General features: G+C 41.0%; 1 protein-coding gene across 6 annotated transcripts in view; it reads right to left on the bottom strand.

Annotated features, from left to right (window-relative positions):
* Positions 1–18423, bottom strand: part of PAN3 (poly(A) specific ribonuclease subunit PAN3) — an 85998-nt gene extending 67575 nt beyond the window's left edge. For 4 of the 6 annotated variants that reach the window (XM_033051101.2, XM_033051104.2, XM_033051102.2 and 1 more), the window contains exons 1-2: positions 17774–18422; positions 5212–5333 (exon numbers count right to left, since the gene is read on the bottom strand). In XM_033051101.2, coding sequence (XP_032906992.1) covers positions 5212–5333; positions 17774–18197 — 546 coding nt within the window. In that variant the 5' untranslated portion in view covers positions 18198–18422. Of the gene's footprint in view, positions 1–5211; positions 5334–17773 lie in introns of all 6 variants that reach the window. The other 2 variants (XR_004416970.2, XM_033051103.2) reach the window with 1 other exon arrangement.
* Between the last annotated feature and the right edge of the window lie 1372 nt (positions 18424–19795).

The raw sequence follows: 19795 nt of genomic DNA, 5'->3' as shown, positions 1-19795 counted from the left end.
TATGTCACAATCTAGTCTCTTCATCTTACTACTGTTTTACTGGGACTGTATTTCAGAATATTTCTTTGCAATTTTTAGAATAACATTGACTGGAGTACCTACAGTCATTCTGCAAAAGATTAATTTGTTTGGCTGTGACATGGTTTAGTTGTCAGATTCCGTGACTTAGACTGGATGATAGCTTCGCTTTTCTTTTTAAACAATCCAAAACCTGACAGGACATGTGGTACCATCTACAGAATAACCTACTCAGCTGCTGAAACTAAAGTAACTGGATTTATTCAGAAAGCATTATGAAAATAACCACATAATTTAATATTTAAAAATAGTACATCTGTAGCCCCACTCAGTTCCCAACAGTTAAAAACTGAAGACATTTACAAGCTTCTGTGCTATAAGGAGAGTTTTATTACTTGACTGTTGGCAGATGCAGCAATGGCAACAAAAGTCTGCGTTTATTCAGCTGCAAGGCTTTGAAGAGAGCATGGTTGCTACTTCTCAAGTTATTCAAGAATGCTTAGTACACCAACATTTGCATGGTGAAAGCAAGCAAAACCAATTCTTCTCCATTGCTTGACCTTGCCAATTTTAATGCTGAAGACAGTTGCTCCCTTATTTCAACTAAGGTGATGTACTGAGAAATTAAGATTCTTCCTTTCTACATAACCTGTAGTCCAATAGAATCCATGTAGTTATAAATCTCATCGCATCAAAATAAAGAAAACCACATGTCTGTGAAGCAACATGGATGATGGCACCTTCTACTGTTTTATGCTCTTACAACCAAGCTGCTCAATTCTAGTATGTTAAAAGTTTTAACATCAAGATACTTCTCTGCCTCATCCTGCCTCATCCCTTTGAGCAGCCCAGCATAATATTATTAAAGCTTCTTTCCACACCACCTGCATCTTTGGTCAAGCCACAAGTTAGTCAAAGGGCAGCACTAATGCCAGAGGAACAGTGACACCAGCCAACCAAGTGGCATACACAGACCAACTGAGCAAACAGCCAAGCATTAGAGGCATCCCAGCCAGCCAGCTCCTGTCTCTTCACTGCTGGGAAAGCCAAAAGCAGTCAGTTGTTTTTTGAACCACACCTCTGTCTCTTGGCAGCTGCTGCTACACCAAAAAGAAAAAAAAGAGTTTCAAGGACAGCATGCAGCCTGTGGGCCATGTGCTGCACTGGTCTGCTCTGCAGTCAATTAGTATTACTTAGAGAAGGAGAAAACAGAAGAAGAGTGCTTTGATAAGATAGAAAACAAAACTGTTAATAGAGTATATTATATACACTATATATGTATGGTGTATATATACATAGTAATATAGGATATAGTGAAAGCATATGCAGATTCAGGAAGAAGAGACACATGAAACCAAACAGTCTTACGGAAAAACACAAACCAGTGAGGACAGAAGACTATTAGTCAATAGGAGACTAAGTTAGTAACAACAGAAGATGATGGTGGGGGGACAATGGAAGGTTGGCCAACCACAAATGCCTTTTAAGTAGGAGGAGTGGAAGGGTGAGGCAAAGGAAGGAAGAAAAAGGAAGAATTACAGCCATGGCCACTTCAAAAATCCTGCTTCTTCTGAACCGTACCAAGCACTTTTACTCTGTTCTCCCCACTGCAAAGTGAGCATTGCCATTCACTGCATCTTCATCATTAATCTAAGCCCAAAGATATGTTCAAGATCTCGTGAAATATTCTTCCACAGATATAAATGAAATCTGGAAGTCAGAAATAGCCATTCTACAGAAATGTTGACAACTATTCATCTACATTATTCATGGTCAAAGTAGCACATCCACTCCCAATTCATCATGACATAATCCACTTTCCACCTTTTTGCTGCTTACTTAATACTGAGTCTTAGAGACCAGGCACTGCACACAAAAATCTGGTACTTGCAAATTTGGACATAGCTTTGCTTGATGCAGTCTGGTTCCATTACATATGCATTATGATAACCCAAATATACCCCACCACATACTCTTTTCAACAAATCTCTGTTTTATCTACTGCACATGACTAACACACTCTGAGATTAGATAGGAATAGACAAGACTCATCAATTGAACACCTGATGATTATGTTGAGAGGTATGTAGCGAATAAAACACAGACAGTAGAAGGATTATTTCAGGTAACAGAAATGAGTAATGTCCTGAAGAAACTGACTTTTTTACTATCTTTGCTAGAGTGAGGCCAGTTAAGCAACTTAAACCAAGTATTTTATTGGTGGTCATTAATTCCTTCTTCACCTTCCAATTCTAAAGATTAGTTTCAAAAACTCAGGCCTCCTGTTTGCCAGCACTGTTGCACCACTGTTTATTTAATTGCCATCCTTTTCCATCCCATGCATCTATAAAATGTAGGCTACTTTCTTGTTTCATACAGAAAGCACTGCACAAAGTTTGACGGAATAATTGTAATGGCACTCAAAAGTGCACTACCAGCTTAGAGTCTTCACAAGAATGCAAACAGCATGCAGGAATAAAGCACAGAGCCATATAATGAACATTTAATCAATGCTCAATACACATGGATGTGCCACACATCTTGTATTCTGATAAAAAATTTCCCCACTAAAAAAAATACACCACATCACGAGAAATACAACTCTAAATATAACCTCAAGGCTGCACAGGTAACCTAAACTTACCATTTCCTAATATTTTGCTGCATCTTACTAATGTTTTTCTACCAGTGTATTTATTTGCATGTTCGTGCAATTTCCCAGTTTCAAAAATAAGCTGAAAAGCTTGCCTCATATTGCATCGCTGATGCATCCATTTGTGAACTACACAGATTCACCAGAGATGACAAAGTAACTCAGATGGAACTGATGTTTCCATCTGCAAAAGCAAAGCAGAGTTAATGAAATATTTTACCAAAGACATCTGATGTTTCATTGATGGCAATACACTAAATTTTTTCTATCTTTAGATTGATTCGAGAACCTGGAGAGAAATAGGAACATGGATTTGTTCTCTCCTACTTTGTCCCACCTTTACATTATGAAAACTTGTTTTTTGTTTCTGTATATTGCATTCGTACCATTCCAGTCCCTGTTCTGTGAGTGTCCTACCATGGTCTCCTCTCTGCTTCAGTCCCTTTGCTCGATCTTCCCTGGCTTCTTTACTTGTTTTCAGCTCAGCTTCTCTAAGCCCAAAGCATAAGTTTCTTTTCCCCTACCAACTCCTCTGCTCCAATTAACACAGATACAGCTCTTTCATTAAATATAGATCCACTTCCATGCTGTTTCAGTCTGAAGTGGAAGAAAAGGAAAGAGGGAAATGAAGCTGATCAGTATTCCTGCTCTGAGTTCAGGCAAGGCCTAGATTATGCCAGAGCTGAACTGCAAAAATGTACTCAAGCTAGAACATGCCAGTGCAGATTACATCTTTGGGAAATTATTTAACATCTAGGAAGTCTCCAGTGGGTCCATATAAACCAGGTCCGCAAAGGTTTAATAAAGCAACAAAATCTGTGCACATTTTCAGAGAAAACAAGCAAAAGGTACACATCCTTGACAGAATAACTAATCTATCAAAGTCTCTATTCCAAACCATAAAGGACTAGTGTTATTTAAAGTCAAACCCACTAAAATTTCTCCCTTGCCTTGTTCTCCAAAGGGTTGACTGACACAGAAAATCTCATTCCAAGTGGCTAAACTTTGTCACTATGGACTTAACCTAGAAGTTGACACACAATCAGAACAGACAGCATTACCAGCTTTACCTATGCAAACAAGAATTTAAATTACAGGAATCAAAGGAAAGAAATCAATACAGGAACGCTTTCCAAACTGTAGTTTGATGCCTCTGCGCACATTCTCAACATCAACAAAACCTTTCTTCTGTAGTAATTTTCCTTATCCTCCAATGCACAAGAGGCACACTGATTTCTTCTCAAAAAGAAACAATAATGCCTTGACTTCAATCTCAGGCATTAGTAAAGTATTTTAAAATCCTAATAGCATTCATGTTAGATGCATGCCTTATTTTCTGTCTTTCCAGAAGAAACAGTTATAATTAAAAAACGGTGTTTAGAAAGACACCAGTGTTTCTGTAGAATACAGTTTCAGGATACAGAATACAATGAATTTGTGTTAAAATTGCAGGACCTCAGTTACACAAAAATTCGTAACTGCCAGCTTCAATAGTACAATTTCGGATCAGAGGTTAAAATTTTTCTTTTTAAATCATGCTTAATTATCAAGAAAACATTTCCATACTTCTGCAATTCCGTCAAATAAGAAAATTCAGTCTTCTTGAAAACATACAGTAAAAAAACAACCAAACAAAAGACAAAAAGAACACACCTAATGAATTCCCACCTTTTGCTGAGTTATTTTTCAATCCATAATACAGCCACAATTGTGATCAAAGTAACCTCATAAGGAGAGTTTCCTCGATATAAAAGAAGAGAGTTGTTGTCAGGACTCAGTGTGAACTACTTGACTTGTGCTCTCTCTCATTTACCTGAAGTTGCTTTGTTTAATACAGGACAAACCATCTTCTTTCAGGGACAGACTCTGTTTCTTTTAAAATGCATAACACTTTGAGGCAGTTGTTACAGCCCTTCAAGTGTTAATTCAGTAGATACTCACTTACGTTTTAAATACAACAGACTTGTTGAAATTTTGCAGAATACTACCTACACAATATGTTCCTCCTCATGGGAGTTCCTATGCCAACCTCTACAGAACACTATAAATACAAGGAAACATTTCAGAAGATTTAAGTATGAATTCAACATACCACCACCACCAGAGTCTGAGTTGACAAATTCTGAAATTTTTGCCCAGTAATTTCAGGTCTGACAGTTCACATTTTCCTTCAGCAACTTTTGATCTTCGAAAAGTTTCAAAACTTGATTTTTATATGTTCAGTGGAAGGCTATCAAAAGCTATGAGCCTAAAAAGAAATCTAAAAAGTCACACTCAGAAAAGAAACCTAACACAGAGTTAATGGATGCAGCAAAGCTCAGCACAACAGTTCAGGTAAGCGCAAATAAAAACAGATTAATTTTAAAGGAATGATACTGTTTCATTTCCATTTGCAAGATTAAATTGAGTATATACTCTGTGTATCATACAAGATAACACATTCCAGAAGGCTCCATTTGTCCTGCCTCTAGAGCAGTTTTCCCTTTTTGGTGTAATACCATCTGGAACAAATGAAACATTATACAAATCACTGCTATTACCTGCATCATGGGATACTTCGTTTCAGCAGGACTTCCAAATCCATTAACGCCAATGAAGCTGGTGCTAAAGAACGAATCTGTTAGATTAGCATCAGCTAACCCACCACCATCCATTCCAGGAACTGAAAAGAAACAAAAAGAAAAAAAAAAGAAAAATCAGAAAAAGACTGCTTAACCATAGGTTTATTCACTAGTATCTATTATATATATATTTATTTTTCTTTTGGCAGGGAAATAAAATATGGTATTACTGTCTTCTCAACAAAACAACCAAAAGCATAACAGTGCATACCATGAAAAAGGAAGTTAATGGAGGGAGTCACTAAATGAGAGCATTTGTAGCATGAAGTTACAGCACAAACGCAGAAAGAAACAATGACGAGTCTGAACTTTAAAACAAGAATAATGAGAACGATAATGACATCAAAAAAGAAAATAAATCAATTAATAAACCTAGAAGGTAAGCTTATTTTATGGAGACCCATATTCTTGCATGCCCTTCTTGGAAATATGTGTTACGTAGAGTTTTGAACTGGATGCACTGGTTCCTTTAAAGGGTAACACAGAAAATGCGCACTTAAAAATATCTCAAACTCTTTCACAGAAAACACAAACACTTTTAATGCTTCCTTAATTGTTCAAGACAATTTTCATTATCACATTCTTTGTAAAGTGGCAACAATTTCCTGAAATGTAGCCAAAAAAATCCTTCCGATTGAAAGTAAGTGTGAAGGATGCAAGAAGAAATTCATCACGCCCAGAAACAAGGGCCTCGACAAACAAGACTTTAACCACAAACAAATTAATTCAATACTTTAAAACTAAAAAGAACAACAATAAGCTGTCATAATTAACCCAAAACTCTCAAGCAGGTATTACTTCGACAGGGAAAAAACAAGCATTTACAATGGTATACAAGCTGCAGTTCAAATGAACCTTCTGTAAAAGCACCCACAGTAAATTATAAAGACACTAATCAGTATGGCCAGGCCACTGCAAGCCAACAGGCATGAGTAATGGGTAGCTTCAAGGTAGGAAGGCACACATCCAACTCAGAGGAACATCCTGTACCAAACTATCCAACTTGAACTTCTGGGAGGACTCGCAGCCAGGTGGTGACACCCGGAAACAACTTCCTGATCCTAATCCTCAAAGGAAATAAAATGTAACTTAGTGGCCCAGCTAAAGGATACATATTATAAACCCTCCATTTTTATCAGAACGGGAATTTTCCCTCCAAAACAGACTGCATAACCTGGTGAGCCATTTTCATGTGTTAGGCACAGGAAACAGCAAAAGAAGTACAGTCATACATAACCACAGGAAGGGCTGGAAGAGGAGGATGACAAGGAGCACGCACACCACAGACAGAAGGAAACACTGCCCAGCTGCACTCCCCTGAGACTGGAGCTGCATGAATCAGCCCACTGGGGGTAACACCAACACCAGTTCAAATGGAGAACTGTATCTGAGAGGCCAAATAGAATATCTCAGTAGCAATAAACATCAGTTTTGCAAGGGAAAAATATTTTGCTGCCAAATCTAGAACATTATTTTGCATATTCTGTAGGTTTGAAGGAAACACTTAAACTTTAAAGATGCTAATTATTAATGAATTGCTACTTTTACAAAAATTTTTAAAGTTAGCTAAGAGAATAGGAAAATAAAACTCTTAACTGTCCATGCTCTAGCTCCTCCTTCATAATTTTAAGTAAGTAGTCACAAAGAAACTTCAGAAGTCCTCTTCCTACAGCCCTAAAAAAGGTTTTTGATTCATCTTTTAAATGACTGTTCCTCTTTGCCTTCATTTAGCAAAGTCACATTCAGAAGCCTAGGAAATGTATTTTACAGTTCAACGACTGTACTATGGAAAATAGTCACGTCTGCAGTAGTGCCAATTATTGTCTCAGCCTTCCTGTTACAGTCAGTCTCTAACTTACACTGTGAAGGTCAGCATCTTACACAGGGTTTTCTGGCATCATGAGAAATACCAGGACTTATTCAAACAAGAAAACAAAAAATACAGCAAACTCATGTCTAATTGTAAGCAGTTTCAGTCCAGTTTGCCTGTAAATTATTCAATGTTTTAAGTGGTTTTTTATTTATTCTAAAAATACATTTCTTATACAGCTTTATCTGCCTATACTTCAGCTATTATCAAAAATTACTGCTGTTTTTATGCTACATCTTGACTGACCAGGAACAATTGTTATTTCAAGGTACACTATAAAATTTCAGCATTAAGCAAAATTACCTGGTACTTCATCTTATGCTTTTGCCAGAAATTATAGAGTCTATCCAATTTTTAACAAACTAGCACAATATTCCTCCAGATGACACCATCAGTTTTCCAAATCCTTCAGGTTCTGTTGAAGAATTAAGAAAGACTGTTCTTCATGCTTCTCCCACTGCTCCTCACTATGCTAGAGTCACCATGAGAATCCAGGTACCTGCATTTCTTCCTTGAACAAATACATTTAATACACAAAATCCTTCAAACTGGGAAGAAGCAAATGAAAACTTGCAAGTTTTCCCACACTGAGAAACCCCAGAGATGGCCTGGAGTAACTCCAGACAGGTGGTACAGTTCAGTCACCCAGTATCCAAACAAAGCACTTGAACCTGTCACAGTAACCTTGCCAGGGCACAGATACAGCACCAGGTGCTCTGCTCCTGTTCTGGCTGAAACACACTCAGTGCCAGGCAGGTCAAGCTGTAGGGAGGAGCAGGCTTTGGGCAGCAACCCCAGAGCTAAGCAAGGCTGAGTATGCTGCTGGGATCTTTGACACTGCAGCCTTTCTACTGCTGGTATTTGCTATGCAAACATATCCAAGGCACTTAAAGCTGCTCAAAGCTACAGTTTAGGCTATCAGCATAGTGATATCTAACTGGGTACTTCAAACAGCAGAAGCTGCTGGAGAACATTTTCTTTTATCTAGGTGCAGGAAGACCATCTCTGTACTGAAGTGCTATGGTTTGGCCATACCAATTTGCCTCCTTGTGCCACTCCAACAAATTGCTGTACTCCAGTGCTGACCCACCTCCACAGTGCTCATTTCCACTGGTACCACAGCAATTTCAGAATGGCTTTCAACACCAAGGATTGTTATTGTTCTCTTCCAAACAGTCTCGAAACACACTGCTAACAGAGGGACCCAGAGCACAAAAAAGCATATTCCAGAGGCACAATCAAAAGAAAACTGTCAAAAGTACACTTATGGGAGCAGAGGACAGATTACTTGGCAGTAGCTCAGATTTAGAAGAGAATGCTCTAGAAGTGGCAAGTATAACTACTGCCTTCATAAGAAAATTCAATAGCTTCCTTAAACCAACTTCCCTATAACAATTCGAAAGAAAATTAAGCTTGCAGAAAAGATGAAAAAAGTAATTCTTGCATTACTTATAGAGTGAAAAAGTAAGTGTTCAATTCATACTCCATTTGTGTACTCCAGCTTTTACAATGCTGATAGCCCAGCGAATACCTCAACAGCCAAAGCATTTTTACTGTATTTGCCACCCGGTCTCGTCTATGAGAAGTAGACAACCTTCTCCTCCTTCTGCCAAACATTTAGCAAATCAGAAATTCTCACTTGCTTCTTGAAGACCACACTAGCTTAGAAAATTTATTTATTATAAGCAACCCATGGAAGGTCTGCAGAAGTGGACACACTTTACCACACAAGCAGTGTGGTATTTAAAAAGTTGAAGCCAAGGCTGGGGAAAAAAAAAACCCTTAGTCCTCAAAGTTTTTATTCTTATGTGTTTACTAATTCACATCAGTCCCTGCATTTGGTTTATACATCCAAATCTTTCCGATAGAATAACTGCGAGCAAACACTTCAAAACGTCCCATACACCATGCTATTAAAATACCAATGAACTTCTGATGTCTGCCTTTTCTCTTTTAAGACACTGATCACAATTTTAGGTAAGTTTAGGCAATTTTAGGAAAATCCTGAATTAGCTACTTTTGTTAAAGGAATAAGCCTTTCTGTTTTGCAACAGCACTACCCATGCATTGAAGCTTTACATATTTTCAACAGGTTCTTCTTGGAGAGAAGCAACAACTTCCTTGTTGAAGCAGAAAGGCTGACCAGGCAGGTCTGAGTAAAGACAGGTGTGTGAGCAAACAACACAGAATCCAGAGGGAAAAAAAGGCTAACGTGTTATGTAAGCACCTGTGTGAAAACAGAACAAATTTCTAAACTCCATCAAAACTCAAGACAGAAGGCACATCCTGGTAATTCTGGAAAGAAATTAAATAGAACACCTTGAGAAATTAAGACAAAGTTTTCTACTTTTTATACACATGTTATCTAATACATTGCTTGCTTGGTGAATAACACTGCAGCTTAATGTGACAACTGCAATTAAAAATAAATATCTTCTTATATAATTTCTCTCCCACAGAATTTTAGCAGAAAGTAGGCTTCCCGCCAGATGCAGACACAGAAGAGGAATTAAGAAAGAAAGAGTTACTTTTTCCTTATTACAATGGAGTTACTTATTACAATGACATTTTTCAGAAACAAAGTATCTCATCACAGCTTAAGTGCTTGAGTAGTACTGCCATGAACACAGCACATATGCTTTAACTCAATGGGTCGATTTCAGTGAATTTTAGTTTAATGCTTGTCTTGTCTAACAACAACACTATCAGACATTAATATTATCCAAAAAGATTTTTTGGTATTTTTGTTCCATGATTTCACTAACCAGTAAACAAATACTGCATTATCCTAGACTACTTCATTTATGAACCCAATATCAGCATTGATGATCTCACATACTGTTCTTAATATAAAAAAGGATCCTTTCCAGTAATGTGATATGTTACTCCCAAAGTGAATAGGCTAAACCAAGGCCACAACAGATTTAGCTGACAATTTTCAAAACAATACTTTAAAGACTTCTGAAAAGGTAATAAAACATGCATTGAAATAATTCATTTTGCTATTATTTTTTCCCAAATGTACAACTATTTTCAGACTAGGTAAAAAGTTTATCAGCAATCTAGATTTAAACTCTCAGAACAGCCACAATGCACTTTTACACACGACAGTAAACTGAATCACAGGTTCATTGCATACATGTGCATCCTAAGACAAGGTGTTATGTCAGCTAGATATAAAGCAGTAAAACTACAGCACTATATCTCCAGAGATATTTACAGAGATAGCTATCCTAATATTGAGATAAAAACAATAGAACTTTTATACAAAGCTTATCTAAGTAAGTCAATTTAAGATTTATGTCTTTTTAGTCATCCAGAAGCAGCACCAAGGTGTCATAGGAGCTTACACTTGTTTTCATTTTTGTACTGACATGTACATTTCTGTACACCAGGAAATCCTGTGCTGGTGGTGCTAACCTCACTTGTACACCTCAGTGTTATTTTCGCTACAGTGCTGCTACTTGTAACTTGCTAGGGAAATTGCATTCTCTGCTGGTTTTATGCCTCTCACATTTAATGCAATGTTTTTGAAACACAGACCAGGAATCTCTGAAATAGAGGCACCAGACAAAGAAAATGAATGACGCTTCCAGGCATGAGAGGCAAAAATAAAAGCACACGCCTGGGTTAGGACACTGTGACAGAGTGCAGTTGGAGGGCAGACAGCACAAATGAACCAAGTTGGCTGAAAGGCAGACAGGAAGCAAAACAGTTTGGGAAATGCTGCCTTATTTACAAACACTCCCACAACACGAGGAGATATTCTTGGGCAAGCAAAGGAAAACAGCTATCTTTACCATAATACTAAAGGGCTGGGCTGTCTTTTTTAAATATACCTCACATATCATAGAAGCATCTGATGAAGACAGAAAAACAGCATAGGTGCCATCCTCTGCTATATAAAAGTCTTGTTACAGAGTCTAGAGCAGCTGGACTCCCTGTCATGGACCAAGTCCAAAAGCACAGTGATAATACAAATTAAAGTTGATACTTTCTCAAAAGAGTAATCAGAACTATTCTGTTATCAGAAACAGCAATTTAAAGTGACACAATTACTTAATACCATAGCTTTCAGAATTAACCCTCTCCAAGATCTTCTACAATTCCTAAAACATTGCACTGAACTATTCAATAATAAACTGCATCAATTTTTTCAAACAAGTTTTTGTTTTAACAGCCTCCAACTAAAACTCAACTTTTTATAAAAATAATTGCATGAAGCATGTGCAGATAACCTAAAGAGAACATAAGGGTATTTTTCACAGTAGTCAGATAGAATGCACAAAAAACAAAATAAATAAAAGAAAATTCCTGCCATTTGCCTCAGCAGCAGACAAACTGAAGCTGAGAGACTACCATAAACTGCAGGAATCACACATTGTATGACCAACTTGACAACAACTTGTATAATGCAGGTCTCTGCTCTCACTTTTATATAAATCTGTGCTTTGTTTCTAAATCTCTGTTCTCAAATTTAAAAAAGGTGAGGAGTAAAAGGCTGCTAAAAAACAAATTAAAAAATACTAGTGAGTTTTAAGTACAAAATATCTGAGGATCAAACAAGACAATTACATAATTAGAACTTTTTAACTACTGAAAGACTCATGAAGCCTACACACACATAAAAGCATGATCAGCTTCAACTCATGTCCAATCCTCATGGCCACACACAGTGATTCACCACACCATTTTTCTGGTAGCGTAAAGCATTACATCTTTACTAGAAAGCAACAAATCAGGAAAACTTCAGCCACATCAGCTTACTAGCTAAATCCCTGCACTGACCCCTCTTCATCAGCTGCCTCACAGTCAAGATTATTTTTTCTGCTTTGGAGGTTCTACAGAAATGCTTGCATCTATCACCCTGGCCTCACTTACCAGTTGCCCACTCTTCCCACAGCAGTCTAAATTTGCTTCTAGCTGGTTCCTTACATATGGAAACTTTTCTGAGCTAATCCTCAGAGTCACTATTTTCTGGACATTCAAATCATTCCTGAAGGCCCACTCCTACCTAAAAAAATCCATTTCTAATACCTGCTAGATAGAAATTAAACAGGGACATCTTCAATCTTGGAAAACAAGCTTCCAATTATTGATATAGCAGAGAGCTTGACACAACCATCCCCACACTCACACTCCTTTTCATGTTTGCCTTTGAAGCAGGAAAACAATGACAAGAGTAGTAGTGCTACAGTATTCTTCAGTACCCAACATAAGGTGGGTTCTACCAGAAACAATTACCAATACTCCTCAGATATCCACAATTCATGTGAAATATTTGGACTCTAAATGATTTCCTATACAATAAGAGAAACCCATGAGGTATATAAGCAGATAAAAATCAAAGCAAATTAACAATGTAATTTTTTAAGTTCCACTGCCCTTTAAAGTCCCAAATGCAGATGGAGAAATTTTTCCTTTTCTTGTTCCTTTTCTCCCCTGAATAATTTTCCTCCTACAAGTCATTCACTTGACAGTTGGACTCAATGATCCTTGTGGGTCCCTTCCAACTCAGAATATTATGTGATTCTGTTATTTCCATATGAAACACATAAAAGCAAAAAGCAAACCCATGTCTAATCGCCTGATTTCTGGAGCTGACATATGAAACAAAAAGTGATTAAGTGAACTCAGTAATTTTAATTTCCTCTAATGCTTCTGTAACTGGTTATTGGTTTTACTCGTCAATTCTCAGTTCTCTCAGTCTCCAAATGCTAAGAATTGTTTTCCCATTTCTTAAAAAGATTCAGAGCAAAACAAGAAGAAAATTGTATGATCTGTCAACTCCTGGAAAAGGTATGATGAAAATTAAAGGGGGAGGTATCTCCAAAAGAAAAGAAAGCAAACTGAGGCACACAACTAATACAGCATCACTCACTGGAAGTACAAACATGTTTGGAAAAAAGAACTTTCATCCATACACCTTTACTATAATATGCATTTTCTCCTCAGAAGTAGAGAAGAAACAAGCCCCACGACAAATGAAGAGTATGTGACATACTGCAACTACATTTAAGTTACGTATAACTGTTTCTAAACACTTAAATCTGTAAATACTGAAATGCTACCAAAGATTAGAAAAATCCACATTTAGAATAACCCTGACCAGTTTCACTGCATTAAGAAGTGTAATCCAACAGATTACTTATGGTTTTGATGAATAGCTATCTTTCTATTTTTTCTGTATCAGTCGCTTCAACTTGTTTAAAAAGGAGTGTACAGGTAAAGAACCAAACACCCTTTAAAAAGCAGAAAATTCACTAATGTCTATGTCTTTCCACTCCAAGTCTAGCATATTTTTAGGGATTTCACAAAACCTAAACTGTAATGCTCACTAACCATGGAGCAACTACATATGCAATTGCTACAGCAGTGGTCACTACTGCCCTGACTAGATACAACATGCAGGTGGTTGGTTGTGAAAACAGAAATAATGCTTTTATTAGGGTTGTGAAAACAAACATAATGCTTTTATTAGGCCAACCCAACACATGCCAAGTCTTAATGTCCCTTTCCACCTTCTCACAGGCTGGCTATAAAGTCTATTCACAGATGGGCTGTTTTCAGCAGCCATAGAAAAATGCCACCTTGCAGAAACACAGGCCTGTTTTCTAACCACAGATTTCCTAGGAGGGCTTTGCAAAAGGACCAGAATGGAAACATGTCACAGTGAGAGGGTGGGTTAGGCTCTGACACTGGAAACTCATCCAGCAGCAGCACCCCTGCTGTGGCCAGCTCCTGACAGGCAGCTCCACGGCTGTCACTGAGCCCAGAGCACACCAGGCACTCCTCAGCTCAGCACCACAGTGTTCTACAGGAATCAGAAGCCAGAAAAAAGGGGTGAGTACTATGTATCAATTATGAACTTAACAGCAAAAACGAAGCAGAAATTAGCAAACATTTGGAGCCATACTTCAGCTTGTATCTATCAATATGTAGTGCAAGGTCAACATGCAAAAGAATATTACACCTGTTCAGCTACCTGAGAGCTAACAAATACAATGGCAGCTGTCTGTGCAACTTGTCTGACTTAGGTACAGGCATGATACATTTTAATACTACAACGCTTCCCTCTAGACCTTCCCTCAGCACTGAGAAGGGATGATGGCCTAGGAACCAGCGCACAGCAGGCAACAAAGCAGACTGTTGGTCTGCTGCTTACTGAAGCTGCAAAGTGCCACAGAAAACAGAGGGCACATATAGAAGACAAATTCTTTATGTTACCATGCCCTCTACCCATCCATCCATCAGCTACTCCTTTTAATCCTGTTAATTAATCATATACTTTCCCCTAAATAGCAAGCACCAGTCACTTCCTCACCTCTGCTCCTACAGCCTTCTGACATGTGGGACATACATCTATTAGAAAAGCACCATGTGCAAATTTAAGCAGCTACTAAATTTGAAGAAAATACATTCTCTTCCCTTCCACCTTTTTTTTGGTCGCAGAAGTTCTATGTAAAAGTAACTTTTAAAAAAAAGTTTTAGGTAGTATCAACTACATTCCCTATTCTGCATGCAGTCAACTGGTCACCTTATTCTCAGAAGGTGAACCGTGAAGAATGCTGAGCACTCAACTCTGATGGAAGAAGCAGGAATGGTGCTTTGAACACGTGCTCCATTCCAAATAGTCTGGGGGCAGTGGGCAGCAGTGCTGTCTTCTGAGAGTGGTTGGGGCTCACGGGCATGGTCAGTCTTGCTCCCCAGGAACATAAAAACCCACACCATCAAGCCAAAGCCACATTAAGCCCGCTACCTCATCTCTGAGATTGGACAGCAGTAGCTATGTGGACAAAAGCATAAGTATGAGGCAAGGATAAAGAAGGATTTCCCAGCAAGCTTTCAGCAATATATATATGTAGGGAAAGATGAGTCTGATCCAGAGACGGGGAATTTTTTGTACTTAATAATCTCAAGCAGAGATTTCTTCCAAGACTATCTGATTACTTCTGGAATTCTGTCAGATGTTAGCACTCAAAACATCCATGGGCACAGAATAGCTTAACCACACATCACCTGAGAAACTCCTCCTGGTTAGCTCTGAGGATGTCAGCTGCTCATTCCTCTTTATACTCTAATACTGAAATACTTCCACACTGGAATACTTCTTACATTTTCACTGTTCACCATCTCCTTATCACTCAACATTCCTACCACCCATGTGATGAAAATAAGTTGGTATTTGGGGAGCCCCTGTGATTATCACAGAAAAACCTATAAGTAAATTAATAATCCTGTACTCAAAGCAGGATTAGAGTAACACACATGTTAGAATGAGGCACTGACCCACTTTTAATAATAAATAGGACTACCCAGTTAATTAGTCAATGAGCATTATCTGCTCTGTGCACTGAATGAGGCTGGAGTCCAGTGAGGAAGGAGAAAGAGAAGGTGGCATCCACAGTCATATTAAGACTACCAAATACTTCTGAATTAGACTGTCAGTGACTGTACAGACAGGTGACTTTTGGCAATTCCCAATTTCATATTCTTAACGTCAGAACTTTTTTAATATGACTTTGTGTCTTACATTCTACATCCACAGAAATCAAACATTCATTCCATCCACTTGGAAATCATACTGTTAACACCACAGGCCACCAGCAAGATAAGGAAAATTTAGATTACTTGTCAGATACTTGTCAGTATCTATACATATCAACTTCAGATTTTGAACAATTTTTTTTTTTTTTTAATTTCACAAATGAATCCCAAAGCAAAGAAGGTTAAAAGTGAGACTAGGCCCATTTCCTGGTTTTTCAAATTAAATTTCCCTCTCCTTTGTTTCTGGGCTCTTTTTCCTAGCTAGCGTCCTTCACGATTTTCTACCAGTCAAAGCTTCTGCCCCCTACAACAAGCGATGTGGCCTTCCCAGCAGGCAACCTCTGACAGCATCATAGTGGGCTTCTCCATTTTTGGTGCCCTCGCTCCTCAACTGGTACCACTGCACCAAGCACATTCAAGAGACGCAAATGTTTCAAATAATTTAACTGCTCAGCAGTACCAACTCCTAACAACACACAAATCCTGAAGGTTTCTGCCTTCGATTTGGGGCTTGGGCAAAACTGTTTCTGCAAACTAAATTATGCATCCTCTCCCCAAGTCTGAATCCCCCACGTATTTTCTTTCACATGGGAAAAAGTGCGTTTCACACCAAACTCCGTCCAAAAGAAAAATTAACAATGATTGACTAATTGCTGCTGAATCCCTCCAACATATTTATATTTAATTACAAAAAAAAAAAGGCAAGAGAACATTCATATAACTCAAAAATTTAAGTTTAACAAAAATCTGGAAGACTTGATAGAAAGCCTTATGCAGTAGTTTATAAAAGTCTCCTCCTGAAAGGGAAGACATGACAGCATTGTTAATGCAAGACACTGAGAAGCTACCAACTACAGAGCTAATATTCATCAGCACAACCCCACCACACCTGGCAAAACAACAATTGCAGGATCCTGAAAGATTTATCAAACACTAAAACCCTACATACAGGATGTTCAGCATGGTCACATCTTAATTTCAGAAAAAATACAGTGGTGACCATTTAGTAGCTAAAGCATTTAATGTAAATAAATGCCAGGTTTGTGTCAAAAATCAGTAACGCAGCCAAGCTTAATATACTCATGTAAAGAGGCACGGCTTTTCTGAAGGAGTGTGTTTTCCTAGGCTGTCAAATGCCGCTTCACCTACAAAACAAATGGTTATTAAAATCAGCTTACTGCAAGCTCCACCTAACTATTGGCCTGCACATCAGGAGGATGCAAAACCGACCAGCAGTGCAGCTCTGCATGACATACATGCTATCTGAACTCTCACCATTTGAAAACGGGCTGCACGTGAGGGCTAGAAAACCTCAGAAAAAAAAAATTTGAAACAATTTCTGTTCACAGTAGTAAATAACATAGACATCTATGACAGAATCACAGTAACATTAAGGCTGGAAGGGATCTGGGTATTATCTAGCTCAACCTCTCTGCCAAGGCAGGATCACCTACAGCAGGTTACACCGAAACCCGTCCAGATGGGATTTGAATATTTCCAGACTGGGCAGCCTGTTCCAATGCTCTGCCACCGTCAACGTAAAGAAATTCTTTCTCACGATGAGGTGAATCGTTATTTGTCAAATTTTTTTAACGTTGTATTTCAGCTAGAGCATTTAAAACTTCCAAGAGCGGACACTCAATATACGCTGTTCTAAAGAGCCCACCCAAGCGTACCGTTCCGGAAAGCGCTACCTCCCTACTCCCGGCCTGACTTCGGGCAGGGAGTACCTGTGAACCTGCAGCAAGCCTAGCGCTAGAGGGACGGATGGACAGCTGCCCGCGAGCCCCTCCAAAGCCACAGAGGAGGAGCCCCTTCCCGCAAACACCTGCCCGCTCCTTCCCACCGGTACGGGCCGGGTCTCCTCCGGGCAGCCGGCACAGCGCCGTCCGCCCGTCCGGGACGGCCGCAGCCGGGCGGGCGGCCCGGGGGTCCCCCGCCACCACCACGGCTGCTGTTATTTGCTCCGGCAGCACCGCGGCGTGCTGGGGATGAGGAACAACGCGCCGCCCGCCGCCCCCTCCCGGCAGCGCCCCCACCCCCGGGCCGCCCCGCCGCACTCACTCGCCAGCCGCGGGCCATCCAGCCCCCCGCCGCCGCCGCCTCCGCCGCCTCCCGCCCCCAGCTCGGCTTTCTTAGGCCCCACCACCGCTGCCGCCGGGCCCGAGCTGGCCCCGTGCGCCGAGTAGCCCGGTCCGGCGGCGGCGGCGGGCGGGGGGATGCCGAGCGGGAGCCCGCCGAGGGGGGGTGCAGCGGGCCCCGGGCCGGCGGGGGCGGCGCCCGGCTCCTCATGCAGGAACTGGCACTCCTCGCCGTAGAAGCAGGTCTTGTCCTTGGCGTAGTAGCGGCAGAACTTCAGCTTCACGGCCCCGCTGCCGCCGCCGGCCCCCGCCCCGCCGGCCGCCGGACCCGCCACGCCGACCCCCACCCCCGGCGGCGGCCCCACCACCGGCGACGGCGACGAGCAGGGCAGGCCGCTGCTGTTCATGGCAACCGCCCCGCCGCCGGGGTCGGCACCATGGGGAAGGGGGCGGGCAGGGGGAAGGGGCGCGGGGACCGCCGTCACCCCGGGTCCGGCTCCGGAAGGGGCAGGAGGAGGAGGAGGGGGCGACTCCGCGCCTCTTAAAGGGGCCGCGCGGCCCGGGGCGGCGGCGCCTCCTCCTCCTCAGCGGTCCCGGCGCTCGGGGTTGTTTATGCCATTTTCCTCTTCCTGAGCGGCCGCGCCTGCGCCGGCGCGGAGCATCCTGGGTAGCGCCGCCGGCCGGGCCGGGGAGGCGGAGGGGGAGCCGGTGCTGCGGCGGGGGAGGAAGCGAGCGAGGGAGGGGTGGCGGGACGGAGCGCGGGGGCCGCGGAGCTGCGGGCGGCCGAGGGCGGTGTTCGGCGGGGCCGGGGCGGCGAGGGGCGTTGACCGGCCGCGGCGGGGGGTGCAGGCGGCAGGTGACCCCCGGCACACGGCTCAGCCCCTGCCCCGGGGCCGCTCGGCGCTCGAGCGCGCTGCCGGGATGGCTCTCGAGCCTTCGCGAGGTCGAGGTCAAAGCACCGGCTGTCCCAGCAGGATCTCAACCGGTTTCCCTCCACAAAAGTCTCGAACCTCTTTCCTCTCGAAAAGCCGCACGGCAGCCTGCTGGCCGTGCCTTGCCTGCTGGCATAACGGGAACGCGGCCTGAAGGGGTTCTCCCTCTCCAGGTGACGAGACGCAGATTTTAAGAAAATGCTTCAAGTCTTTTCCCCGGAGCTTGGAGATCTTTGTTATGTGAATGTTAACCGACTCTCTTGCAATGCTACTCAGGATTTTAATTTATCTTCGATTTTTACTCAGTCCAGTTGTTTGCATAGCTTGTGGTGCAATCGCTGAAATCATGTGTGTATATGTAGTTGAGGAAATATAAGTTAAAGTGCACTTGACATTATTTTGGTAAGAAAAACGTTTATTGTAGAATTAAGATTACTTGTTGTCTATCATAGCCTTCTCTCTTATTAAAAATGAAAAGAAAATCAGGGTCTGACTAGAAGATGCTTTGACAGTTTATGTGAAAAGACATTTAAAAATAATGAGTGAGCTTGTCTCATTGGTACAAATCATAGTCTTTCTTCCTCAGATAGTGTTGAAAGACCTTGAGAAATAAGCATGTCTTAAGCTGAAATGTCAGGATCAAAAATTTTGGACAGAAAACTGGAGAAAGGACAAGACTACAACACTCCAGGCTTCTGTTTTAGACTGTATACCAAGAAGACAGGGTGAGGATATCATCTCTCTGTTATTCCCCAATTATTTTTTTGCCTCAGATTTTGATTCCTGCCTTAGGTTTTTGCCTTAGATTTGGGGCTTGGGCAGATTTTTTTTTAACTGTTTCTTAAAAGAGCATCCTTCATATAGGAGCTTTTAGCTGCAAACTAAGTTATGCATCCTCTGCCCAAGTTTGAATCCCCTAACCATTTTCTTTCACACAGGGAAAAACTTATTTTCTTTCGACAGTATGGCAGAGAGCTCACAGCTTCTGTCTTCCTCCAAACTTGAAAAGTAGGCCAAAGGGTGGAAAGACCCTGTTGGTTTCTCCATTAAAATCTCAGTATCAGAGCTCAGAC

The sequence above is a fragment of the Catharus ustulatus genome, chromosome 2 (assembly GCF_009819885.2).
Source record: "Catharus ustulatus isolate bCatUst1 chromosome 2, bCatUst1.pri.v2, whole genome shotgun sequence".
Lineage (NCBI taxonomy): Eukaryota > Metazoa > Chordata > Aves > Passeriformes > Turdidae > Catharus > Catharus ustulatus.
The sequence above is the reverse complement of the archived record's forward strand: the minus strand, read 5'-3'. Positions and strand labels throughout refer to the sequence as shown.